This window comes from Didymosphaeria variabile (genome assembly GCF_027946475.1).
Source record: "Didymosphaeria variabile strain IMI 356815 chromosome Unknown scaffold_9, whole genome shotgun sequence".
NCBI classification, from domain to species: Eukaryota; Fungi; Ascomycota; class Dothideomycetes; order Pleosporales; family Didymosphaeriaceae; genus Didymosphaeria; species Didymosphaeria variabile.
In genome coordinates this window covers 1,129,277-1,155,056 of record NW_026611628.1, presented here as the reverse complement: position 1 = coordinate 1,155,056, position 25,780 = coordinate 1,129,277, and the positions used below count along the sequence as shown (strand labels likewise).

Sequence of the window (25,780 nt, the reverse complement as noted above, 5' to 3'; positions counted from 1 at the left end):
ATGAAGCATAATACAGGAGGGGTATTGACACATGTCGCACTGCCAATCTCTTCAGCATTCGAATCTATACGACCTGTATCGCAATGATCAGCCCTTCGCATCATTAAAACGTACAGCAGCTCTAATGCAGCTCAGGTGTTGAAGCGCCATCTCGGGTGCCTGTCACCTAACTTCAAGTCCTCCTCTGAGTCATGAAACCCGCTTGTCTGAGGACTAGCCGCAAGAAACTCCTCCTTTTGCTTATTCTCTCTTGCCAACAGCCACCACAAGGTGCTGACCACAATGACATTGCCGACCAGATAGCCTAGCGCGACCGAGTGTCCTAGAACATATCGAGGCGAAGTAGCTGGACGATACAGTTGGGTTCCGATAACAGCACCCAAGTTGCCAATCGAGATTTGCATAGCATTAGCCGTCGCTCGCTTTGTCTGACCGGAGACGTTGATGGCGGGCCAGGACAAGACCAGCGCGACCGAAGGATAAATACCCATCGCTGCGAAGAAAGTACCAACGTAGGACACGCCAGGTTTCTGAGTGGGATGCTTGTTCACGAGAAGGATGATGTAGCCGATGATGGCTAGGGAGGATGCAATGATAGTGAAGAGTGCGCGACGCTTGTACCTTTCGGCAAGGACTGCCCATCCAATAGTGAAGAGCGTGGCTGCCGCATATGGAGGGATGGAAAGAAGCTGCGACTGGGCGGCTGTATATCCCATGTCCTTGATGATAGTAGGCTAGCAATTGTTAATGCGCGTTTGTTGAATGTGGTGAGGATACTCACCAAAAATAGTGACAATGTGTATAAAGGCAAGCTCATCGTATGGAAGCAAGCGCCGTATAGCCATACTTTCGGGTCCTTAGCAGCATTGGTCACAGCAGCCCACGTGAATTTCTCGTCATGAGTCGCGTCGCTGTCGGCTTTGAGGCGAGCATTGATATATGAGCGCTCTTCCTTAGATAGCCAGCTGACGGTCTCTGGGTAGTTCGAGATGAACAAGTACGCAAGAGCCGCAATGACAATGGTGGCAAGACCTTCCTGCAATAGGTGAGCCCATGTCGATGCAAAGACCATGACGCGCTTACCAAGATGAATATCCAACGCCAACCAGCGTATCCTCCAACACCTCGCATATGCGCGATCCCATAGGCCAGTATACCCCCAAAGGCACCTGCCAGCGAGGCGCAACTAAAGAAAAGGGAGATGCGATATTGCCGTTCGTCCCTCTTATACCACATTGAAAGATAGTACACGACTCCAGGGAATAGGCCAGATTCAGTGACACCAAGGCTGTGAATATTATCAACGCTCCGAAATGAACAAGGCAGGTCATGTGAATCTTACAAGAAGCGAACTGCGAAGAAGCCAGCCATATTCTGCGTGAAACCCATCAGCGTAGCCACGATCCCCCATGCAATCGTCAATGTTGGGAGCCAGAACTTCGGTGTTGTGCGTTTAAGCACGATATTGCAAGGAAGTTCGAAGAGCACGTATCCGATGAAGTAAAGTGTCAGACCGGTCAGGTACTGATTTCCGGTCATGGGTTTTCCGTTAGATTGCTTCAGATCGTTCAGCAGACCCTCAAGTCTGGCGTTCGCAACTAAAAATGTTGCGTTAGAAGATTCCTTCGAGCATTGAGAGCCAACCATGATACGCACCATTGCTGCGATCCAAAAACGAAAGCAGATACAAGATAGAGACCGCTGGTAGGAGCCTCAAGTCGAGTTTCCTGAGGAGTCTCTTCTCGTTCACATCACCGGGCGCAATGCCCTCAAGGTCCGAATCAGAATTGGTCGACGCGCCGGGCCTCTCGACCTCTGCCTTTTCCGAAGCCATGGTTCTGGAAACTGCAGATCGAAATTGATATGCAAGCACCACGTTGTACGAGGGACGGAACCACCTCCTTAAGAGTACTATCTCACCAGAATTCCTACGTCAGTACCTACTCCATATCCTAAAACGCCGGCCGATGACACCATTTGGTGGGTTCTGCAGCGAGCGGGCGAAGCCCCCGCTCCAGGCATAGTGAACCAGCGCCCTGGCATCTTGGTGGACATTTAATTGGACTGGTGTTCGCGATTACAAGGTGTCTGTCCGCGGTGGGCTTATCGGTAAGCTCCAGTGGATTGCAGGTGGAAAAACAAGCCGTGGCATTGTGTTTTGGTGTTGGAAACGAAATCCTGGGGTCGGATCACGACATTCTGATCGACATTGGTGTGGACGAAAGCTAGCCATCTACGGGTTAGTACGTGAACGTCAACGAGTAAGTAGATCGAAGTCTATCATAAATCTGTCGTTCTTGTATTTGGCCAGACGGGATTTGGATGAAGTTGCAAAGTTGGTGACAGGAGGAGGGAGACTCGAAGGCTTGAGCACAGACCATGAAAAGCGACCAACCCCACTCGCGACCGCCTCTTCAGACATCGTAATATCCACGTCTACCGTGTAGAGCCTACATGTACATATGTATAGAGCCCCTAGAACCAGTGTTCTCACCGATCTTCGCCGAAATTAATGCGCCCTCAACTTCATGACCTTGGCTGAACTGTGCGGTAATGCGAAAGTAGAAGTCTCCTTGCCATCGGCTGTGCTGTCACCTTCTCCGGGTAATACGAAACTGAGAGTGTAGAACGATGGTCTTGATCGCTCCAACATATCGATACCGCTATGCCTTGGTAGTCAGCTCAGAGGGCACTGGGAGCGGGCATGCTGCTGTTGTTTCCATATGTGATATGCATTGGTATCAGCTACTGACAGCTACAGATGATCTCCGAGCTTGTGTCCAAAGCGGCTCATGCCATGGCCATGCCAGACAATACCGCGCCATGTGGTTTAAATCCCGTTGATGACGCCAAAGCGCCTCCATGATATAAATCCATACCGCTCGTGGAAAAATACATGTTAAGAGAGGTGTAGTGCGGTCCGTCTCAGCAGCCAATATCTCTTGAGCGTCAAAAAAACGACAAGAAATAATCAGGTTGCGTCGAAGCAGCACAGTGAAACGGCACCTAGATCTCCTCCTGAGCAGCCTCGCCGTTGGTCGCGGCGGCAGCCTCGGGCTTGAGGTCAGCCTCGGCGTCGGCGTCCTCCATCATCTCGTCAACCTTCTCATCGGCGGCTTCGGTCTTGACAGGAGCTAGAGTTTGTTAGCAAGTGCACATACGTATTGGTTATAGGGCTGGATAGCGTACTAGACTCCGCGTCGTCGGTGGCCTTCTTGTTCTTGGCTCCAGTCGGGCGACCGCGCTTCTTGGGGGACGCCGCCTCACCGTCGACCTCCTGCTTCTTGGGCGTACGCTTGCGAGGGGTGCTCTTCTTGGGAGCTGACAGGTATTAGTATGCTACCATATAACTCTATGGAGGACGTTATAGCACTTACTCGCGTCGTTGCCAGCTGCGTCACCATCAGCCTCATCGGCCTTCTCGGCGGCAGCCTTCTTCTTCTGCGGCGCCTTCTTAGGAGTAGTGAGAGCGGTACCGTCGCCGGTGGCCGAGTTCAGCTTGTTGCGAATCTTGGTCCAGGCGTTGCCGGCTGAGCGAGGGTTGGTCATGCCAGCATAGTTGGCCAGCTTCGCATAGTCGACCTGAATTGCGCATCAGTAAGAATCGGCCACCATATGATATATCCTGAAGAACATTAGGATGCATATGAGGGAATAACATACGTCAGGCGGACCAGACTTGAGAGATTGCATGGCCCAGGCCAGCATCTGCATCTCGCGCTCGGTGAATGCGAGGCCGACACCAGGGGAGGCGGAAGCGCCAGCATCGTTACCAGAGTCAGACATCGTGGATAGACCTGAGGACTCGGGAGTGGGTGGCGTAGGAGGAAAGAAGAGAAGGAAATGGCTAAATTAGCTCGAGGATGTGACGGGGTGACAAGATGGTGCAAATACGTGGGTGGTTGGCCTTTTATGTGCAGTGATGGGGCGCTCTGGCACGATGTTGGCCAGGTGAAGGTGAGTGCGGGCGGATGCTTTGCGATGGCGTAGCATGCGACAAACAATGCAACTTCACCTGGGCAATACGGCACGCAACAGCGCGGGAGGTGCGGTGAGCGAAGATTTTACTCTCCGATGCCAGCGTGCAAAGAAACACCTAGTGATTCACTCCACAAGCCTATGACTCTAGTCGATTTTCCGAGGTGTCCAGGAGGCAGAAAAACCGGCGTAAATATGTCGAGTCTTTAGAACTCGTGCCTACTTATCATAGTTACGATACATATGAGTCATTAACGAAAGAGAACAAAATGAAGAACAGACCAATGCCACTAGCCGTCGTTTTATCTGTATTGCGGTAGCACATCCAGAACGCGGCCTACCGTAGCTGTCAAAATGCGGCAGACTATCACCTGAGTCCTATCAGCTCGAGTGCCCACAGAAGTAAAACCATTGTGCAGCTGCCTACTCAATGTGTCAATAGCTCCTAGCAGAATAAAATTAGCTGTCACTTTCGAGGCGATTGTTACCCCGGTGACTTAGAAGTCAAAGAAATTCGTGTCACACAACAGGCAGCCCCAGTGACTGGGGATCTAGAGGTAATGCGGCGGCTATGCTGTAAAGAGCAACACATGGCTTTGCACGCCGCGGCGAGACTAGACTGTGTACATGTGAATTACAATGCTAGGCCATGCTGGTGGAAGGTGCTGCCCATGGCCAGCAAGCATGGGCAGCCAAAAAGGCAAGCACTCAACTGTAGACAAACACCCAAACCCGTATTCTTCTCACTCAAAATACCACCTGCATTATACGAGCGATCACATCTGCAAAGTTTCCACATTTGCAGGACGTTGCAGCTGTGACACTGGAGCTTGATTGTGCATTCGAAGCGCTATACCGAAATGAGCGAGCTGCAACAACCTGACTCGTGCAGCGGAACGTTGGAGGGGTACGGCAAGGTACGCCGCGCCTCCGCTGAGCTGTATCACCCCCAGCACTACATTGCCCACGGAATCAAAATGGCAGAACCCATAGACAGCGCTCTGTAAGCTGCTCCCCACATCTCTACCGCCTGTCGCTCCTGCTGATACTGTCCAGCGACCTTCTGCGGCGGCTGAACCCCAAAGATGTCAAGAAGAACGTTGACAACATCATCGAGCTCAATCCCTCTCTGGAAGAGGAACTCCTCGAATCGGTCGACATACCCCTATCGGTGAAGCGGTGCTCGTCGACGAAGCGCGACTTCCTGTGCTGTGACTACAACCGTGATGGGGACAGCTGGCGGAGTCCATGGAGCAACAACTTCGAGCCGCCGATCGAGGAGGGCATAACGCCCAGCGAACGCATACGGAAGATGGAGATCAAGGCCAACGAGGCATTTGATGTATATCGGGAGCTGTGAGTACTGTTCAGCTGCTGGGGGTCTCTTGGTAAAGCGACCTGAAACACGGCTGATGGGAACAGGTACTTTGAGGGCGGTATATCGAGCGTCTACCTTTGGGACATGGATGACGGCTTTGCAGGCTGTGTGCTACTCAAGAAATGTACCTTTGCCCCTCCATAATTGCTAAAAGCATGCTAACGTGAACAGCCGTCAAGGGTGGCAGCTGGGATTCCATCCACGTCTTCGATGCCCAAGACCGCGCCCGCACCGCCCATTATAAACTCACCTCCACCGTAATACTCTCTCTGGGCACCGAATCCGAAGCTCTCGGCGGTCTCGACCTGTCCGGTAACATGGTGCGCCAAATTGAACAGGATATGGCGGTCGAAGACGACGGCTCTCACGTCGCCAACATTGGCAAGATGGTCGAAGACATGGAGCTAAAAATGCGCAACTTGCTTCAGGAAGTATACTTTGGCAAAGCCAAGGATGTTGTCGGTGATCTCAGAAGTATGGAGCCGAGCATGGATCGTAGCAGGACTTGTTCGCTGACCGAAGCCATAGGTATCCCGCCTCTGAGCCAGACGAACCGTGACAGGCAGACCCAGCGGGAGATGATCAGTAGTATGAGCAAGTAGGATGGGCTCTTTTACGACGACATAAAAACAGTCCCGAGCTCAACGACGCCTACGACGAAACGATGGACGTCTTCGTCCGCGATACCAGGCATTGGTCTAAGGACCGGATTGCTTTACCCATGCTCACCTCGGTGTAACTGAAGGCACGACCATAGCTGGTCGCTTCCGAAGGTGTTGGACCAGAGAATGATACGATATCTGGGACTTCCCCAGCCGATGGTTTCTATACTATCACCCATCCCCAGAATACACATCTTTCCGTCCATATTCCTTTCCGATTATTGTTTCATTATCAATACACGTGCAGTGCAGTATTCTCGAACGGACAAGATTTGAATGCTGTGTACAACTACTCTGGCTGGCAGCTAAACCCGGGTAGAACCACTAGGCACACAGCTCCTTTCCCTGCTTCTTTCCGTTTTCTCTTCCATGCATCGCACAACGCAGCCGTTTTGGTTCCCTCTCACTGACAAGGACTATCTCGCTATTGACAACAAGTTTTACTGATGCTGCGCGAAAAGGGACGGGAATGGTTCGGTTACAGCGCAGCGAATTTCAGGTCACGCTGCGCTCTCATGGGATATTGCCTGCATTGCCGACTGCAAGGCTTCTAAAAGCCGGTAGCCTCAAATCCAATATGTCGCATATTATTGTATACGAGTAAGATCTAGAGCATTTCGGTTGCTGATCCACGCCGGGCCTAATGCGCCCGCTTGCTCACCTCGAATAAACAAAGTGCGCAGTATGCCTGGTGTTCAGAAGCATTCCAATCGTCGACTTCAAATTGTGCTGCTAAAGTCTCTGTTATAGGCTCCTTCGAGTTAGATATCGATAACCGACCGAGCTTACTCTACTCCACGGTTTCAGCTATATAGCTACACAATTTCAGTCCTTCCTGCCCCACGTATGGAATTCAGCCAACCGGATCTGGCAGAATGCTTGCGCAGATCACCGGTTGACTTGTATACAACTCCTATATTAAGGTAACCACACATCGTCGACTCGCAAGATTAACTCCAGGATTATCCCGCGAAAGCCAATGACACTACCTTGAGAGGAGCACTAAAGTACCTGAAAATCTCTAATGTGCTCAACCGAATTTTCGAGGATATCTATCCAGAACAAAGCGGACCTGACACCGAGAACCGCCCCTATGCGCCGGATACGAAGGCGTGCCATTATGCTGCCTCTCAAACATGGCGCCTTACTACAATGTTGATGACATCTCCACTTTTGTCCGCGAGCTGTCCCGGGTTACGCCCGCCGCTGTGTAGGACGGACGGAATGGTCCGCCTATGGGCTCACGGATGCGACATATTTTCCCCTCTCGAGCTGAGACTACAGCAGTTCGCCCCACCGATGAGCCCAGTCTGCGTCTCAATGCCCGAGCGAGTGTGACATCAAACACTTTTTGGACGAACATCTCCTGGATTCTGCTTGGATACGCTTCCATGGTATTGGTTCTCAGACCTACTTTCTTACGTGAACGGAGATTGTTTTCGGCCATACCAGATCTTGCACGCAGAATACAAGCAACTGTCATCATCGCAATTTCTACATATACGGCTGCTGAAGTACCACTACCGCCTCATCACGCTGAAGCGGGCTTTTTGTGTGAGAAAATGAAGCGGCTCTTCGCGGTACTATTAGCTGGACTCGTCAGCTCCTGTGTCTCTAGTCCCATCAACGATGTCGAGGCCAGAGGAACGTCGTTGATTCCAAGCGCTGCTCCTACCCCTACTCCTACGCCCCAACCATCGGATGGCTGGCGAGTCGACAAGAACAAGCAGTCCAGAAATGTTCATAATTTCTTCAAAGCATATGGTTGGTTAAAGAAGGATGACGCTATACCGAATACGAAGCTGCCAGCTGCAATACGTAAGATTCAAAAGGTTCTGAAGGTGCCGCAGACGGGCATATATGACGAGCACATGGAGACAGTCATGAGTAAGCCACGATGTGGAACGATCCCCCAGTATGATCCGTCCGAGTCACTAGACAACAGCACTTTACACAGTCGCTTTGTCTTGTGGGGGCCCAAATGGGATCACACTTCGCTCACCTACCGTTTCGTCAACTATACAGCTGACCTGCCTGCTGCGCAGCAACGCTCGCTTGTCAGGTAAGCAATGTGGTTCCCTTTTCTATTCCATCAAATCTGCCTGCGATGTACATGGTCTTGTCGCTAAGTGGTGTCAGTGCCGCCTTTGCCCGATGGACGCAGATAGCTCCTATAACTGTTACAGAAGCTCCGTCAAACGCACCAAGAGCTGATATACACATTCGCTTTATGTCGATGGGCCCCACAGAAGACGTGTACGCATTCACAAATATGATCGCGGATGGGCTGGCGTTGTCATCTGGTTTGATCAATATAACGTTTAACGATGACTTTCAGTGGAACGATGACCGCTTGTTCAATTATACAGCCGTACACGAGATCGGACACGCTCTCGGCCTGAGCCATAGTAAAGTAGAAGAAGCGATCATGTTCCCTTTCTTCGAAGGCGACATTCGACCGATACATCCCGACGATCAAGCCGGCGTCCACAGCATATACGGCTGGAAGAACCCAACATGGAGCAGAATCGATAGCAACGTGGCCAGCAAAGGCGTCATCCAAATCTCCTCCGCCTCAAGCACCTCCGGCATAATCGACGGCCTCTACCAGCTGCGCTCCACCGGCCAAATTCTCTGGTACAATTCCAGCGGAACCTGGACATCAGTCGACAACAACCGCGACACGATACAAATTGCCGGCGCAAACAACTTCCTCTACCAACGCCACACGGACGGCACGATCTGGAAGCTCACCGCCGGCAGCTCCACATGGCGGCAGATCAACCCGGCCTCTACAAACGTCATCGAGATCTACGCGGCAGCCGACCAGCTCTATATGCGCCGCAAAGATGGCTGGGTTGCAAGGTACTCAGGATCGGGCCAGACATGGAGTACAATTCAGCAGCCTTCCACCCCTTCGTCGATGCAACTTGCGGCGAGCGACTCTCGCACTCTCTGGAACCTCCTCGCGAACGGCGACCTTGTGCGCTCAGAGTACCCCTATACCGCCGACGGGTGGCAAGTCGTCGACCAGAACCCATCCAATGTCGCTATCGCTATTGGTGGAGAGGAATTCTACAAGCTGCAGAGCGATGGGAGTATCGTGTGGCTTGACTCGAAGGAATGGTACTGGAAAATCATTGAGGATAAGGGTAGTAAGAGCGTGTACGCGGTGGGGAGTTATGTGTATAGCAGGCATGGGGATGGGAGTGTGTGGCGGTACACGGGGACAGAGGGGGTGTGGGAGATGTTGGATAGCAGAGCTGACTCGTCGATGGTTGTGGGAGATCGGAAGGGGAGTGTTTGGGAGATGGTTAGTGGTGGGGATATTTATAAGCTTGTTTCGTAGTGTGCTCAATGATTTGTCGTTTCATGAACGCGTCCTATCGTCTGCGTTCATCATCAAGTGACACAGCCTGACCTTCCCATCTTTGAAGGGGCATGTTGACCAAGCGGTCACAGTATTTCTCAGCAGTAGCGAATAATCCTACACTCCCGGTTGATTAGGTTGGTAGCACTCTAGTGAGAATTCCTGATCAAGAACTCCATAGCGGGTTTGATCATTGCGACATGGGGCAGAAGTGAAGTCTCAACGAAGGTATCTTGATCTCTGTACTTGCGACCGATATCTTGACGCTGAGAATGCCAGGGCTGGCCACATTTGCGTCTTTGACTTGGCACATGAGTTTCTCTGATGAGGTTCTCGCTCCTCGACTTGTCAGATGTACGATGGGGTCAAAGGATGTACGATGTACGACGTGATCTAAGGTGTAGATGTACGATGTGATCAAAGGTGAAGATGTACGACGTGACCAAATATTAAGATGTACGATGTAATAAAAGGCGAAGATGTACGATGTAATCAATGTTTGTTGCATGCGGAAGGACTTCGCGACGCTCTCGGGATCTGTAAGCTATGTTTGTGTCTCAAGCTCTGAAAATTTATGCCATGACAGTTCTTACATAGACAGTGAAGTGATCCCAGGTAGCGCAATACAACTGCAAGATCTTCAGGAGTATTCGTAACGATTCTAGCTGCTAGCTTTCCTGTATAATTGCGGGCGGGATCTGCCTGAGTTCGCTGCCTGGAGCTGTGCCCAACGATCAGCGTCGGAAACAGCCGTTTACGCTGAGGAGCATATATAAAAGTTGCAATAGCCTCCAGTACATTCGTCAGCCAAAGGTTGACTCCGGTAAATACGTCTCTCACGGACTCAATTGAATACATTCGTTTTCATTCTTCATCCAATCACACCCCATGCCGCTCTTTCTGCGCTTTTGGATTAGCCTCGCCGCTCATGCATAAGCGAGCCCGCCTCGTCCATCCTTCTCCTCTGCCTACGACACCTATCAAGCATGCGATTATGGCTTTTGTAAGCCTGTAGGCGGCCCCTTGGGCGGGGACGAGCGGACTCGGAAATAAGATGGTATTCGCGATTGGGGACACCGAGAAGGTGTGGAATGGAAGTTGTATATAAGACGGACTGTGAGCGCTTGCAGAAGAACATCAGTCTATCAATCCATTCAGTCCATTCAGTCTCCTCAAGTTTTGACTGGAATCGATATCTCAATTCGCATCTACTTCCAACCCAAATCCCACACTCAGAACAAGACATCTTCAGGATGGCCCATCCCAACCGCCTCCAAAACGCACGCGTCCTCGTCTTCGGCGGCACCTCAGGCATCGGGTACGGCGTCGCCAGCATGGCCCTCTCCAACGGCGCCATTGTCACTATCTCTGGTTCCACACAGCCAAAGGTCGACGCCAAAGTGAAGGAACTCCAGTCTCTGTACCCATCCGCAGGTGTGCGTGGTATATCACTTGATCTCTCCGACACCGCCAACCTTGAAGACAATCTTAACGGGCTATTCGAGAAGGTGACGAATGGTGGAGAGCAGTTATTGGACCATATCGTGCACTGCGCAGGCGACGCGCTGTTCCTCCCCAAGCTCCACGAGGTCACGGTCGACAACGCACTTCCGGGCTTCCACGTGCGGTGGTTGACCGCCTTGCTAATTGGCAAGGCTCTCGCGACAGGGAAATATATGCTCGCAGCTCCCTCCTCTTCCTTCACGCTGACAGGCGGTACCAACACGACCAAGCCAATGCCGGGATGGTCACTGGGGGCATCCTGGGGCGGCGCCTCGGAGGGGCTGATGCGTGGGCTTGCTGTGGACTTGAAGCCTATTCGGGTCAACTTGATGTCGCCTGGTACAATCGATACGCCGCTATTCCAGAAGTTCTTGGAGAATGTGGGCAGGGAGAAGGAGGCGGCTATTAGGACAGGGCATACGCTGTTGCAAACGTGGGGTGATGCGAAGGATATTGCGGAAGGGTATGGATGGTTGATGCGGGATTGCTATGTGACAGGGACGATCGCGAGTTCGGATGGTGGGAGATTGCTGGTATAGAGGGTGGGTCTGAGGAGTTGTTAGCGCATGGTACCCAGGGACTAGTTCTACGTAGCAAAACATGGACATTGCCAAAGGGCTGCTTTGTATATGGATAACGGTGTCATTCCAAGTCTGACATGTGTGCTCAGTAGATGCGAGTCATAAAGAACGTTTACTTTTTTACTATCATGATATGGTCATGCCCAGCCTGGTGATTTCGTCCTTGACAAAACCCCATTTTGAGCAGTCAGCAAGTAGGCCTCTGTAGCCTCGTTCCCTTAAGCTGATGAGCTCTTCGGGATTTCTCTCCTTGTCGCGTTTCAAGGCTATCAAGAACTTCAGACCAATAACGCTGAAAACATCGTTCATTCTCTCGAAGACCAATTCTAGGAAATCGATATCGTTCTTCAGGCTAGCATCGTCTTCTAAGCGATGGTGAATGACTAGAACACAGCATGCTATGCAGACCACAGGTCAGCAGTGTTTTTCTTAAGATTCACGAAGACTTACCGATGTAGAGAGATGACGCGATGTGCACATTGAGCAGCAGATCAATAGAACTCCGAGTTACGTCTTTAATTATTTGTGATGTGTTCTTTGCAGCCATCACTGTCTTGTGAAAAAGGTCTTTCACGGTGTGTGGATCCGAGAAAGGTACGGCTCGATAGTGTAGTAGAACCATGATAGTGTTCAAGGTAGCGTTCAGCCAGACAACTTGACCTCGATCTTCAAGCGACGCTTCCAGTACCGATGAGGCGGCGCGAGGCATACTAAGTCGCAGTTTGACAACATAGTTGTCTAGCTCCTCACACTGTTCCGCATATTCTGGGCTGCTAGGGCAATCGTGGATGGAATGAATGAGGTCGGCGGTACGACCGAGAAGGATATGCGCGATGATCAAGTAGTGGAACATGTTCAACGGATATTTGGCTCTAGATGTAGAGGCGAGCAAGGTGTTGATGTTCCTGGTGAACGAAACGTTGTGACTTTGGTTTCGGTCCATCCGTATGGTCATCGCTTGGAAAACAGAGTCTGCAACCGGGATATCGAGCTTGAACTGCCCCTCATTAATTGCATTCGGCCAGCCTGTAGGCCAGGACAGATTTCTGTCCATGAAGAATAATATCCAGAGGACTCGCCGACATTCTTCCTTTTCAATAGCCTAGGGCAGAAAGTTAGACTTTTCCCAAGGTTTGATGCATACGTACAGTTCTGCCTTCCCACTCCATCCGATAATAGTACCCACGACGCTCGTTGTCCACGCCGTCTTTCAGACCAACTGGCATGGCTACTGCATGCGGAGAATCCATGCGATTCATACCAAGCGCTGCGGCCTGCCTCCAGGCCTTGCCAATGTATAGCCAACAAGCCGAGAAATCACCACAGGTATAAGCGTGATACACGAGAAACACAACGGCTTGTATTATCCGCAGAGCAGGATGCGGATCGCGTCCGGTGAGGTCATATAGGAACCTAGCTTGTTCGTACCAGTCGCTACGGCGAGCTTTGATGGAAGGGTCATGGTGGAAGCCCGCAGCTACAGCCAACATGGCGTATAGCAGAAGGGGAGAATGCGCTTGCAAACGGCTATTCTGGAGCTCTTCCATGAATGTGGCCTTATGAAAACATGGTAAGACATAGTAGAGCTGGCTGAAAAAGATCTCAGTCAATTCGGAGATCACCGCATCCGACGGAAGGCAAGAGTCTGGGAATGTTGCGGGTTCGCTGTCGTCTCCACAATTCACTGCGAAGGCGTCTAAGTTTGACCCGGGCGCAATATACCCAGTTTGAGAAATGGTACTGTGCTGTGTGGTCGAAAGCGCATCAAGCCCGAAATCGGGGAGTTGCATCGGCAAGGTCGGGTCCCAGGGAGCGAATGATGCAATAGGCTCCCTCATAGTACCGATCAGAGCCATATAGTCTGGTAAATGGGCCCTCTCGTCTGCGTGAAGTGACGCCGGAACAGTGTACCCACAACGAATATTCCATTTTCGGCACAAGCCGCAAGAAGGTCGCTCACCCTTTCCAAAGTCAGTGGGGGTTCGCTACAGCCACATATAGCTCACGTCGCATCTTCTTTTACGCTGGCGGCAGCTCTGGCATGCTTGCTTTCTCTTTGGGACAGATGCAGGCACAGTGAGGGACTGCATGTCTGCTGCTTGTAGCACTCAGGGCATAGTTGTTCCAAACTAAGAGGAGTCACTAGGTTCAGATGATGTCAAACAAAAGCGGCAAACACCATGTATGCGCACGATACAGGTCTTCGTAGTTGAGACGGTTTGATGTGTGATGGGAGGTCTTCTAAGCCGGCAGCGAGATGAGGTATTATGCTGACTAATAACTGTCCGACAAGCTAGTGCCGTTTTCGGCGTTACGCTGCGGTTGGCTCTCCAACAGCGCAAAACGAAGAGTACATCAAAATTCATGGACATTACCCCAAAATGTTAAATCATTCTAATCTTTTCATGCTGCTCATGACCTAAGCCTTTCTCGCTCAATTCCCTGCCCTTCCTTAGCTCTTTTGCTGAAGGCAGCAGCATTAGGTAAGCTACGCTGCTCCGGAACCAACAGAAACGTATACCCATTCTTCGTACAATATCTACATGCTGCCTCCTCCGCCTTTCCCCTGACCACTCAGAATCGTCGAGTTGGGATGCTTTACGGAGACAGTGATTGATACTACCTTGAGTTTATAGAAAATACGCGCTCGCTATACCCTTTCCCGGCATGAATTAGCGTGGCTTCAATAACATCCTGCGTCTATGTAGCAATGTGTAATTTCGGTAGGAAACTTGATGTCAAGCCGTGAGATGAAGAAGACTTCGCATGCGGATGTAGGTAGGCATGGAACGAACGCCGTCGGCATCGAAGTGCTTGCCTTGACAACCTCACCTCGAGCATTGTTCGTTATAAAGTTCAGACATTTGATATCTGTTGTATCTATCGCCTCTTCGAGCCCGGAAAATTTGCGCTCCGGCACCTCGCTCCGCTGCGTAAGCCTTTCAACATGTACCCGAAATTTCCCAGGCCCTCCAATCTGCACTTCAGTGCGTCATCCGCTCAACGAGCTTTCTCGCCTATTCCAGGAGCTGTTCCTTCCGGAAATAGTCGAGCGCTTGGTTCATGCTTTTCTGGAAGGACTGCAGATTCAGCACTTGCGCCTCCTTCTCGAGCAGGCGGGTGACATACGGTTCTCAAGTTTCGGCATCCAGGATTTGACTAATGCTCAGCTACAAAGTGCTTTCTTCTTCATAGGGAAATCGAGCGCTTCAAAGCGCGGCAACAATGTTTATAGAAAGCCCCTGCTGCAGAGAACCATGAAACCATTGTCTGACAAATTTGGGCTGCAGCTTTTGCAGCCACAGAGTTGAGTTAAGCCCACGTTACAGTTTCACATCGCGCCTGTGTACACCCAATGGCTCGCTTCACCCCAGGACTGATTATTTAAGCGCGTGACTTGAAGGATCAGACCCAACTATCAACCATGCGAAGGCATATATGCCAGTCATGGCATCTTCCGGTTCATCACCAGCCCAACTTCGTACAGCCAACTTACCGGATATATTCACGTTCACTGAGGGTCTGAAAGAGCTATTCTATCTAATATTGTGGCCATGTGATGTCCGCGAGCTGTTCAGTCTTCCTTCGAATTGATCATCATAGACATCATAATACCTCAGACGATGTAGACAATGTTCCGGTCGACCGCCAAACCACCTTGGGCGTGATCGCTACTCCATCCATTCTGCTCGTCCCCTTTCTTAGCCGCCTTTTCCATCAAAGTAGCGACCACATCCTCAGTCTCACTGTCAGACCCCTCGTCGTCAAACAGCCGTTCAACGTGACCTATCCCGTCATCTGCCATATGCGCATCTTGATAGTCTGTCATTTTCGTGTCCGGCAAATTTTGCAATGCTAAGCAGCAAAGCCAGCATAAACCATCTGGTACAATCCGTGTTTCGTGGCCAAGCTGGATCGCTAGCGCCGCTGCCGCCAATCTTGCCTGCCAGTTACCCCTCGCACGAACGACTCCAACTTCAGTGGGAGAATCCAGTAATTCCTCCCAGCTGTCAATAGATACGAATTCGAATATCTTCGTGGTTGGTATGTCCTGCCCAGACCGGTGTTCCCTGCACTCTGGAACGATGCGACATAACTGAGGATTGAACACATCCAGGATCTTCAGATCCGCCACCCATTTGCTTTTATCGTAGAGACCGATGGCTGCCTCTATGTAGCTTGCCTCTACATCACGGTTGCCTCTTGAACCAACGTCGATCGGCAATTGCCATTCTGTGAAGGACAGATGCAAACTTGTCTCACCAAAGCAATCCTCCTCTTTACCATCAAAATGGTAGTGGTTCACTAGCCGTATGTCATCGTAGACCGACCTCACCTGAGGGGTCGCAGGGCAGACCAACAAGCACATGCCTGTCTTTCCTAGGTTGCCCACAACGCGCTCAATCGTCTTGTTCGAAGACTGAGCACATGGATCTTGCAATAAGCAGCTTGCAACGTAGATTGAGTTACCACTAGATATAGCAAGAACCCCTTTCATTGCTGAGGCCTGGAAATTAAACGTGCCAGATTCGAATTTCGAGATACATGCAAACATGTGCTCTCGATCAAGGGAGAATCGGATGAATGCATGACCGAATAGATGTGTTCGAACCGTTGATGGAATCCATTGATGATCGAATAATGGTTGCTCTGCGGCCCGCAGTTCCACCGTCGCGTTGTGAAGGTTCCGATACAGGGCAGCCGCTGTCGCTAAAGCCTTGAGTGCCCTCAATAGCTTCCAAGAAAATGACCCGTCGGTGAAATGATCGAGCAACTGCCGTAGGTCTAAGAGGTTATTCTCGAACGCCCATAGGACATGTCGAATAACTACAATGTCCGGCAGGACCCTATAAAGACACCCTCCGGCGACTTTAGGATCATAATTCGGCGATAGCGCCGTCCAATAATTGATGCTTACAAAATAGAGAGCTGCAATAGATGGGTCTCCAAATGCTAGTACGCTTCTCATAGTCACGCCTCTAGCATGTTGCCAGTCGGACAACCAATCTTTGTCAGAGCATTCTGCTTCGAGCAGAGGCGAAAACAGAGCGAACGGTGGATCTCGCCATTGATGACCGTGAGGCTCATGCAGTGATGGGATCAGGGAGTCGACGAAGTGTATGTGGGTGTCGGGCCAATGATCGAGCTCGTACCAGCTTGACGATCGATGCATCCATCGAATATATCTCTGCCGAGGCACAGCTTTGTTACGAATTGGATCGAAGCTTAATCCACTCTGACGAGACGGGAGCCTTTCTACCGATGCAAGTTCATAATTACTACGCACCGTATTGGATCTGTATTGAATGACCATCAACGTTCGTTGATCGCCAAAGTCTTTTGCAATATGGCGCAAGAGTTGCACCCGCTCCGCTTCGCCCGATAATAGACGGAGGAAGGTGCGAGGTGTAGAGAACCCAAGAATATGGTTTGCCAATGGATCGTCCAGAAAGAGAGGATATCGTCGACTGCCGCATCTGATAAGCTGCAGAATTGTAATTCTTTCCTCTCCCGTGGCTTCCAAGAAATTTCGCGATGCGGAAGCGATCAGGTCGACCCAGGTTACACCGGACCAAGCGTTTTCAGTCCCGTTCCGGTCGAGGGTGGCAGCCTCCAACAATCGTCTGAGCTCCACCAAAAACTTAGCAGACAAGTCAATGTCGTTCGCATGTGAGACCCATCTACGAATCAAACTTCCCAAAGCCACATATACCAGCTCTTCGAACGATGTCCTTGAGGTGCGCGCTGATAGCCTTGCCTCAGATTGTACAGGTTGGCCTTATTCGCATGCACAGTTAGCGTTCGTCGACTAGCAGTACGCTATCATCGCTGGACTTACCGTAATATCGCAAATATGCAAGTGGAAGAGACCAATGGACTCCGTCACCACTGCGTCGTAGATCGTGGATGCCTAGGGTAAGTACTCCTCCACGTACGATGTGAGGATCATTTTGAGTAACTTTGGTAGCTTTGGAGTTCTTTCCGGTGCCGAAAACTATCATGTCAGGATAAAGATGCCACGAGGAAAGTCCTAGAAGCGGAGCTCCAGTCTGAACACTTTGCGGCTTCCCCGAGACCAGGTTATCGACGGTAATCAATGCAGATGTCCAAGCATCGATGACGCTGCCACTCACACTTAGTTTCGTATTGACGGCAAGGCCTAAATTGTTGAGGATAAGCATGAGCTGATTCTGACGGCGAGTGTTGGCTTCATCAGCTGTACGGCGCCAGGCCTGTATACTCGTATGCCAGTTTGCAATATGCTCCCTGCTGAGCACGATCCTTTCGGACAAATCCATTTCCAATGGATTACCTGAAGCTGCAAGCGATGCTTTTCGCTCTGCGATCAGTTGCATCCAGATGGAAATCGCCTCCGGCGGGTCCCACATTCGGGAGAGCATGCAACCAAGGAGGTGGATTGCAATAGCGGCGTTGCCAGAGGTCGCAGCCGCCCATACCGCCGTGCCTAGTTTAAACAATCAGTCTCAAGTAGGACAAAAGACTTTTGCCAAAGCCCTTTAACGCGAATCGAGTTATAAAGTGGGCTAGAGAAACGAACGCTATACGTACCGTCTGCTCCGACTTCATTTGCAAACAATCCATGTCTTGAACTACCCTGTGGGTTGAACGTTGGTGACTTTGCGACCTCACTACAACGTAACCCATATGCTCTGATGAGAGCCGGCACCTCTGGTATAATGCTGCCGAAGAGAACGCCCAATTGTACGACTGTAGAATGAGACTGGCCTTCGTCGGCATCGTTCCTCCTTCGAGCAGACAGCGACTGGCCAATAGCCTGGTATTCGCTCGGAGGTTGTACTTTTATAAGAGTGAAGTTAATATGAAAAGGGACGAGCGAGATATGATTCTCAGCCTGATTGGTTACAATCGAACCTCTGATCTGAGGAACACTCATAATAAAAAGATGAGTGCAAGGCGATCAGGCGAGGAAGAAGGTTTCTGCGAAAAAAGCTGCCCGAGATGTGCGACTTTATATTCCATGAGCTTGCGAGGTGGTCAGGCTGAGGCAGTGCTTGCAAATTGATTGCGGTCGGCGATGCGGGCGCATGGACATGCATGTGCATGACGAAACGCACACCGGTGCAATATAAATGTCTTGCAGAGTAGCGTGTTCAGGAGCATTCAGAGGACGCAACTTCATCTTTCGCCAAGGTTAGTGTTGATCTTCCGACGCAAGGAGAGATGGGGAAAGTTGAAACCGCAAGGCGCGGCTTCCCTACGCTGTACTGCGTGCCCAGATACATGAGTACCTAGGTAGATACGTCTTTAGTCACATGACCGTTGAGCAGCGTTGGAGCCCAGAGGACCCATAGAACACGAGCATCAATAAGCTTACCGTTCAGACGGGAAAAGGGTTGGAAAAGGCTCAGTTCCTACCGTATCTGAGGAAGGCCTACTCGACAGATGTTGTATTCACCTGCCGAACGTCTCATCGTTCCTCCGTTCTACACATGTGCCCTGCTTCCTTATTCCAGTATTGCTTTCCAACATAGCCTGCCTTTCCCTTAGTACACGTCAGACCATTACTGTCCAGAACAGTTATCAGGTTTCGGCCACGTCACCGCTCGCACGCTTCTTCATCAAGTCCGACATCCACAACAGATGGCCTTGTGCGGGAGAAGCTCCTTCTAAAGACGACGTTCTTCTGCAATGTGGCTATTTGAGAGGAAGCCAAGGCCTAACCAACTTCAAGCGCGCAACGGAGAACCTTGTGTTCGTGAATGGGGAGCTGAAACTCGTGATCGCTGGTAATCAAAACCTGGAATTGGATGAAGCTGTGTGCGGAGCAATGCCGTAGCGAATCAGCTTAACATGGACGAAGAGCTTCGAGAGTTTAGGCGCGGGGCTTTCGATCCACAACGTGATAGACACTATTTTCGTAGCTACCAATCTAGTAGCAACTCATTTGCTAGCCAAAATTGACGCGTACTTTTGCTGCTTCGTCGGTGCCATTTACATCGCTTGTCTGCGAATGCTGTGTCGAGCATGCCACATGCAGCTAGGAATAACTTGAGAGAATTTGAATTCTTACAATGCAACAGTAATACTGATTGGCATGGAGCTTACGGGCATGTCTTCCTATAGTTCGACAAAGAAGACAAAACGCGTCTGAAGGATCCTGTCGTCATTGGACTTTCTCTGACGGACTAGCGCTTCACGTGCACACGCGCCTGCGCTTGGCAGGCACTACTGTGTATTACCACTTTGCCTTACTGCTTCATTCTTCCTACACGCTACGGTCGCGATAATGTGACGTACAACCACTCAATGTTTCGAAATCCGCGCGAGAACCGGACGCTACCTACAACCTCCCATCTGGCACCTTCGAGCGGTCGGCGTCCCTCGCCACCCCGCTCCTCCGCCACTCCTCCGACAATGGCGGCCAAAGCTACGCCGAAGAAGACGCCCGCCAGACCGAAGGCTACCTCTTCGCAGAAGAAGAAGGATGATTCGAAGCAAACAACTCTCGTGCCAACCGACTGGGGGAAGAAAGCAGCTGCGAACAATGGACGTATGAAGCCAAAGGCCACACCAAATGGCAACATTATGGCCTTCTTCAGGAAGGCTGAAGAAGAGAACAACAAGATCTTCTTTCCGGATCGGAAGCTCGATCCCACGATTGTTCTCAACGATAGTGGTGAGGTGGCTGGTGGATGGAGCGACGAAACCCACGGTAGTGTCCCAGAGACGGACAGTAACGCGGAACGGTACAATGAGAACGGCGGCAGCATTAAGAAGCGGAAGTTGAGTGAAGAAGCTCCAGAACCGGTGTGTCCACGGTCACCGCCAGGCACGAATGGAGAAGCAACGAAGACTCCATCGGCCGATGCTGCTGAGAAAAGCATACAGATGCGCAAGAAGTCAGGCCCTTTTGCAGACGACTCAGATTCTGAACCTGAAGAAGGAATGTCGTTCCTGAACAAAGGTACGATAAAGCAAGAGGAAGCGAGTGATCACGAAGATTCTAAACCGCTCGAGGATTCGATTCCTGCAGATAGCCCCGCGCCACCCGTCACCCACGCACCGCCGCTGCTCAAAACCGAAGAAACTTCGCAATTTGGCGTAGAGGATTTCGGCGAGTTCGATGAACTGGAAGATGAAGATCTCTTGGAAGGTGAAGAGTTCGACGAGCGGCGGTGGATGAAGGAACAACAAAAGCTAGAGATGGCAGAAGCCGGCTACGAGGGCGATCCAGACGACTTTGAACCACCATCCTTGTTTCCAGAGGATACTCAAGAAAGTAATATTGAGAGTGCCGACAAAGATGTAAATGCGCCATCGTGTCCATTGTGCAGCGCCCAGTTGGCTAGTTTGTCGGAACAGGAGGTTTCTCAGCACGTCAATGCGTGTTTAGATGGCAACCCGATACCGCTGCCTACGCCGAAGGAGCCCATGAGAGAAGCAACCCCTACTGTGACGAATGCCAAAGCTTTCAAACGACTCCCGCGACCGCCTCGGCCCGGTCAGGAAAATCCGTTCCAGCTTGGGGAGACAAACGGCGCCCCAAAATCAGCATTCTCCAAATTGATGTCTGGACACGCTGAAGACACCGCATGGGCTACGGCAGCTGACGCAGAGAAGGCAGCGAGGGGCAAACCATCATATCAACGGACATGTCCTTTCTATAAGATTCTTCCGGGCTTCTACATTTGCGTAGATGCCTTCCGCTATGGCGCCGTCAAGGGGCAAAACGCGTACTTTCTTAGCCATTTCCACAGCGACCACTATATCGGATTGACTGCATCGTGGAGCCACGGACCAATATACTGCAGTAAAGTGACAGGTAATCTCGTCCGGCAGCAGCTACGCGTGGATCCTAAATGGGTGGTGGATCTTGATTTCGAAAAGAAGGCGGAAGTTCCAGGCACCGAAGGCGTCCATGTCACGATGATATCAGCCAACCACTGCCCTGGTAGCTCGCTGTTTCTTTTTGAGAAGGAGATTGGCAAAGGAAAGAGCTCAAGGTTGCAGCGCGTGCTACATTGCGGCGACTTCAGAGCTTGCCAAGCCCATCTGGAGCATCCACTTTTGAAACCCGACGTGCTCGATGCTGTGAGTGGGAAGAACAGGCAGCAGAAACTCGATGCCTGCTATCTTGACACTACGTACCTCAATCCGAAGTACGCTTTCCCGCCGCAGCAACAGGTCATTCAAGCATGCGCAGATATGTGTGTGAGCCTGAGCAAAGAGCGAGTTGATGAAAGCGACGGGTGGGAAAAGATGAAGAAAGAGCGCGCAGGTGAGGGTATGGTCAAGTTCATGCAAAAGGGTGCTGAGGCTGCTGAGGCTGCTGAAGTGGACGGCAATGAACCAACTTCAACAAGTCCTACAAAGATCGGCGTGAACAAGCCACGAGGAAAACTTCTCGTCGTAGTTGGAACTTACAGTATCGGCAAAGAGCGCATATGCATCGGTATAGCCAAAGCCCTCGGCAGCAAGATCTACGCCCCAGCCAATAAGCAACGAATCTGTCGCGCTCTCGAAGACCCTGAGCTCGACGCCCTCCTCACCTCCGACCCCCGCGAAGCACAAGTCCACATGACTCCGCTCTTTGAGATACGCGCCGAAACCCTCGACGATTACCTCCGTGACTTCAGCGACTGCTTCTGCCGCGCTGTCGGTTTCCGCCCCTCAGGCTGGAACTACCGCCCACCCAAGAGCCGCTTCACGGAATCTCCCTCCGTGCAAACCGTACTCTACTCGCAGAACTGGAAAAGCCAGTTTTCGATGCGTGATTTGACGCAGCAACGCGGTAGCACGAACCGCGCGAAGTGTTTCGGTGTTCCGTATAGTGAGCATAGCAGTTTCAGGGAGTTGACCATGTTCTGTTGCGCGCTAAGGATAGACAAAATCATTCCGACGGTGAACGTGGGGAGTGCGAAGAGTAGGGAGAAGATGAAGGGGTGGTGCGAGAAATGGGCGATGGAGAAGAAGAAGAACGGGCTTTTTAAGCTAGGGGAAGGGGGCAGTGGTTGGTAGAGGTTTATCGATACACCAATGAACAATCAAATATTGTTCCAATATCTTTCTTGCAATCACACCACATCGGATGGACCTGCCGCCAAGACATCAGTCGGTGTCTGAATGCTCGCTCTCCCTCTGCCGCTCCCGCTTTATCGAGTTATATACCCGTCAGACCCTGCAGAGAATACAGCCGTGTTGAGTCTGGTCTGAACAAAAGGTCTGAATCTCGGGCAGCCGATGTTCCGTCTGATCATTTGGGAGGCCGCTATAGTAGGGTGGCGTCTATCAAGCTCGAGTGGATGCAGGGTAAACTCGGACAACTCACAGCAAACGTTACCAAAAGCGTCCGAATTCCCCTTCTTCTCTCTTCCGCGCACTGTGGACCGTCTGTAAGAAGTTGTACTCGGCTTCATAAGATGTCTTCCATGCGGAAGACGAAATTTTGCCATCGTGCGACGACAGAGACAGGTTTCAAGGTCCGTTGACAGAAACGAAGGACACCATTTGGCCAATACCTTGCCTTTAGAGGTCAGCTTGTGAAGTCTATATCATTTGGAAGACACCAACAAGTAGATTGAGCTTTGCGTAATGCAAAATTCGATTCTGTATTAACGATGCCGTGCTGCACCTGAGTATGCCATCAAGATGTGTTTATGATCATTCAAACGTCCCGCTGTGGTAGCGGAACAGACGCCCTCACGTTCCTTGCGGAGGCAACTCCATCGGCCGGATAGAGTCTCATGATCCGCATGAGAAGGCATGAGGGAGTATCAGAATGTCTCTCGAGCTATTTACTATCCTCCCGTCGCCCACGTGCTCGCCTTCCATCCATGGATACTTGTTCGCTTACGCACTTGCAGTTAGCGCGCGGCTCTCTCGAGACCGGTCCGCGAAACCGCCAAGTGCGCTTCAAACACTCTGCTACTCTTCACATTCTTGGTATATATCCTGCGCGGCGCCTGTACTCGCTCGTGATGGCGTTCTCGCGCTCCGCGAATACGGTGGTGCAAAAATATCGCGACTACTCGCCTGCCTGCTCATGAAATATTCATCCTGCAAGAGTGCCAACAAGCGTTACAGTACTAAGTAATATGGGCCAGGACAAGCTCATGTTCAGCCAAGGTACAATCGCACTATTGCGCGTTCCCACCCCTTCCAAGCGTTTCCGACAACGTGCTAAGCATTTTCAACAGCTGACAATCGCTGTCCAAGTCGTCCTTCGCGCTGCCCCAAGAGAAAAGCTGCCTGGGGACAAAACGGCTGGGCGCACTGTGCTTCACTTGTAGCCACGGCTTGACTGACTATTGCGACGACTTTGCTTTGTGTGATTGGCGCCAGCGATTATCCAGCCGTACGCTTAGGTGTATGTCGTTACAGGAGCGCTCGGCGTGGCTCTGGGCGTAGAATGTGCACGTTGTCCCCGTTTGGCGTTCGACTTGGGAAGGAAGGATTCGAGAACATAGCGAAGACAGATATGTGGGTATATAAGAGGAGATGCCTCAGGCGGAGCAGAACAGCAGCCCGGCGCGCAATCAACAGTTTCAAAACCTCGTTTTCTCTTCACTTTTACTGTTTATTCGATTCTTGCGACCGGTTCGCTGTTTTACCCATCCACTTTTCCGTTACAAATTCATCGCAGCTATGAAGGTTTCTCACATCAGCGTGGCCATGTGGCTCATGACCGGGTCGCAGTACGCCAGCGCTGCACCCACCTCCGAGCTGCTTGATGTCTTGCAGAGCGGAGGGTATCAGGGCCTTCGTGCTAGAGACCTCTCTGCGCTTCTTCAGAGTCTTACCAACGGGTTGGGCATCGAAGCGGTACAGGGAGCTCTCGCGGGCCAGGGGCAAAATGAAGAGGCTGCCGAGAGTGGTCAAGCTGCTGAGGGGGGTCAAGCTGCTGAGGGGGGTCAAGCTGCAGAAGGTGGAGAGGCTGCTAAGGGTGGTGAGGCAGCAGAGGGCGACCAAGCAGCAGAGGGCGGAGAGGCTGCTGAGGGCGGCGAGGCTGCAGAGGGCGAGGCAGGAGAAGCCAGTAAGTCCACCACATACCGCCACACACAATCTCAAAGCTCACAAGTCATAGATGAAGTCGAGCTCGCTGGCACATTTGACACAGCGGTCGCGCTCGAGGGCGGCGACATCAAGCAAGACGTGCTCTTCACCAAGAGCGTAAGCATCCCTCCTCCTTCCCATCCAAACTTCGATCCTAACCTCCACCCAGACGGTCGGTTCCTTCGAATTCGAATTCCAGAGCGCCGCCGCAGACACGCTCACCGTGACGGAGAACACAACTCCCGGAGCGCCGCCCGCAGGTTTCGAACTCCTCGAGACAAGTTCGTACCAGGTCGCACTTGCTACGAGCAAGGGTGCAGGCTTGACACTATCCAAAATCGACTTCGTCTTCGACGCTGCTAGTAAGTAACCATTTCTTGTGTGGGGATTACTATTCGGTGTCTAACATGATCACCAGGTGCAGGGCTCCAAGGCAAAGACGTCACGCAAGCACAGGTCGGAAAGCTCTGCGCTGATAGCGGGGCATTCGTGATCTCTGAGACATTGGGAGAGCTGGAATTTGAAGCCGAGGAGAACGAGGTTACACTGAATTTGAACAAGAACGTCACAGCTGAGGGAGAGTGGGGTAAGTGGTGTTTGAGTAGTGTCTTGAGAGTCAAGCTAATGTTTGTAGGTATCTTCATTCCAGTTGCGGCTGAAGGAGCTGCTGCTGGCAACGAAACTGCTATTGGCGAGGAGGCTGCTGCTGGCAACGGAACCGCTGTTGGCGAGGAGGCTGCAGCTGGTAACGGAACCGCCGCTGGTGAGGAGGCCGCTGCTGGCGAAGAAACTGCTCAAGAAGGCCAATCTGCCAAAGAGGGTGCTGCTGCTGGCGAAGCTACTGAAGGCAAACAAGCAGCCGCCGGCGGAGAGGCTGCGACTGGAGAGACTTCTGAAGAAGGCCAATCTGCCAAAGAGGGCGCAGCCGCTGCCGAAAGTGAAACCGCTGCCAGCGAAGAGGAGACAGCTGGCAGTAGCCAGAAGCAAACGAACGCCGCCACCGCCGAACACGAGTAGAGACAACCACGCCTCCTGTTACCCCTCGCAGATAATTTCGGAAAGGAAGATGTTGTGGAAGTCGGGAAGATGTGTTGTGCATGGATGCAGTGATGCACCTTGTGCGACTGTGCGGGCCGCTGCGGGCTGACGCTACCACACGAACGTTGTGGCACATTGAGGGCTGAGCTCACAATGCAGTCTCACCACACCTTTTGCCCCGTGCTTCCTGTTCTCTTTTCGCTTGTTGACCTAATGCCCGAGCCGCGCTCACAGA

General features: G+C 51.6%; 10 protein-coding genes across 10 annotated transcripts; 5 read left to right on the top strand and 5 right to left on the bottom strand.

Annotated features, from left to right (window-relative positions):
• Nucleotides 1-131: 131 nt before the first annotated feature.
• Nucleotides 132-1,072, bottom strand: N0V89_011690 (uncharacterized protein; the record flags this gene model as incomplete). Its single annotated transcript, XM_056220418.1, has 2 exons — nucleotides 132-734; nucleotides 848-1,072. 2 exons carry the CDS (start codon nucleotides 1,070-1,072, stop codon nucleotides 132-134), a joined length of 828 nt encoding a protein of 275 aa, XP_056065721.1.
• Nucleotides 1,073-1,338: 266 nt separating this feature from the next.
• On the bottom strand, nucleotides 1,339-1,834 carry N0V89_011689 (uncharacterized protein; the record flags this gene model as incomplete). Its single annotated transcript, XM_056220417.1, has 2 exons — nucleotides 1,339-1,598; nucleotides 1,657-1,834. The coding sequence occupies 2 exons, from the start codon at nucleotides 1,832-1,834 to the stop codon at nucleotides 1,339-1,341; spliced, it is 438 nt and encodes a 145-aa protein (XP_056065720.1).
• A 1,172-nt stretch (nucleotides 1,835-3,006) lies between these two features.
• N0V89_011688 (uncharacterized protein) lies at nucleotides 3,007-3,786 on the bottom strand (the record flags this gene model as incomplete). The annotated part of the gene is made up of 4 exons (XM_056220416.1): nucleotides 3,007-3,134; nucleotides 3,190-3,321; nucleotides 3,378-3,582; nucleotides 3,664-3,786. 4 exons carry the CDS (start codon nucleotides 3,784-3,786, stop codon nucleotides 3,007-3,009), a joined length of 588 nt encoding a protein of 195 aa, XP_056065719.1.
• A 1,169-nt stretch (nucleotides 3,787-4,955) lies between these two features.
• On the top strand, nucleotides 4,956-5,958 carry CAP2 (F-actin-capping protein subunit beta; the record flags this gene model as incomplete). The annotated part of the gene is made up of 5 exons (XM_056220415.1): nucleotides 4,956-4,981; nucleotides 5,035-5,334; nucleotides 5,401-5,480; nucleotides 5,528-5,830; nucleotides 5,885-5,958. The coding sequence occupies 5 exons, from the start codon at nucleotides 4,956-4,958 to the stop codon at nucleotides 5,956-5,958; spliced, it is 783 nt and encodes a 260-aa protein (XP_056065718.1).
• A 1,622-nt stretch (nucleotides 5,959-7,580) lies between these two features.
• Nucleotides 7,581-9,367, top strand: N0V89_011686 (uncharacterized protein; the record flags this gene model as incomplete). The annotated part of the gene is made up of 2 exons (XM_056220414.1): nucleotides 7,581-8,080; nucleotides 8,158-9,367. The coding sequence occupies 2 exons, from the start codon at nucleotides 7,581-7,583 to the stop codon at nucleotides 9,365-9,367; spliced, it is 1,710 nt and encodes a 569-aa protein (XP_056065717.1).
• A 1,274-nt stretch (nucleotides 9,368-10,641) lies between these two features.
• N0V89_011685 (uncharacterized protein) lies at nucleotides 10,642-11,430 on the top strand (the record flags this gene model as incomplete). The annotated part of the gene is made up of 1 exon (XM_056220413.1): nucleotides 10,642-11,430. One exon carries the CDS (start codon nucleotides 10,642-10,644, stop codon nucleotides 11,428-11,430), a length of 789 nt encoding a protein of 262 aa, XP_056065716.1.
• A 168-nt stretch (nucleotides 11,431-11,598) lies between these two features.
• Nucleotides 11,599-12,722, bottom strand: N0V89_011684 (uncharacterized protein; the record flags this gene model as incomplete). Its single annotated transcript, XM_056220412.1, has 3 exons — nucleotides 11,599-11,855; nucleotides 11,923-12,574; nucleotides 12,621-12,722. 3 exons carry the CDS (start codon nucleotides 12,720-12,722, stop codon nucleotides 11,599-11,601), a joined length of 1,011 nt encoding a protein of 336 aa, XP_056065715.1.
• Nucleotides 12,723-15,088: 2,366 nt separating this feature from the next.
• On the bottom strand, nucleotides 15,089-15,970 carry N0V89_011683 (uncharacterized protein; the record flags this gene model as incomplete). Its single annotated transcript, XM_056220411.1, has 1 exon — nucleotides 15,089-15,970. One exon carries the CDS (start codon nucleotides 15,968-15,970, stop codon nucleotides 15,089-15,091), a length of 882 nt encoding a protein of 293 aa, XP_056065714.1.
• Nucleotides 15,971-19,761: 3,791 nt separating this feature from the next.
• Nucleotides 19,762-22,473, top strand: pso2 (DNA cross-link repair protein PSO2/SNM1; the record flags this gene model as incomplete). Its single annotated transcript, XM_056220410.1, has 1 exon — nucleotides 19,762-22,473. One exon carries the CDS (start codon nucleotides 19,762-19,764, stop codon nucleotides 22,471-22,473), a length of 2,712 nt encoding a protein of 903 aa, XP_056065713.1.
• A 1,626-nt stretch (nucleotides 22,474-24,099) lies between these two features.
• N0V89_011681 (uncharacterized protein) lies at nucleotides 24,100-25,524 on the top strand (the record flags this gene model as incomplete). The annotated part of the gene is made up of 4 exons (XM_056220409.1): nucleotides 24,100-24,624; nucleotides 24,677-24,869; nucleotides 24,926-25,093; nucleotides 25,142-25,524. 4 exons carry the CDS (start codon nucleotides 24,100-24,102, stop codon nucleotides 25,522-25,524), a joined length of 1,269 nt encoding a protein of 422 aa, XP_056065712.1.
• Nucleotides 25,525-25,780: the final 256 nt, after the last annotated feature.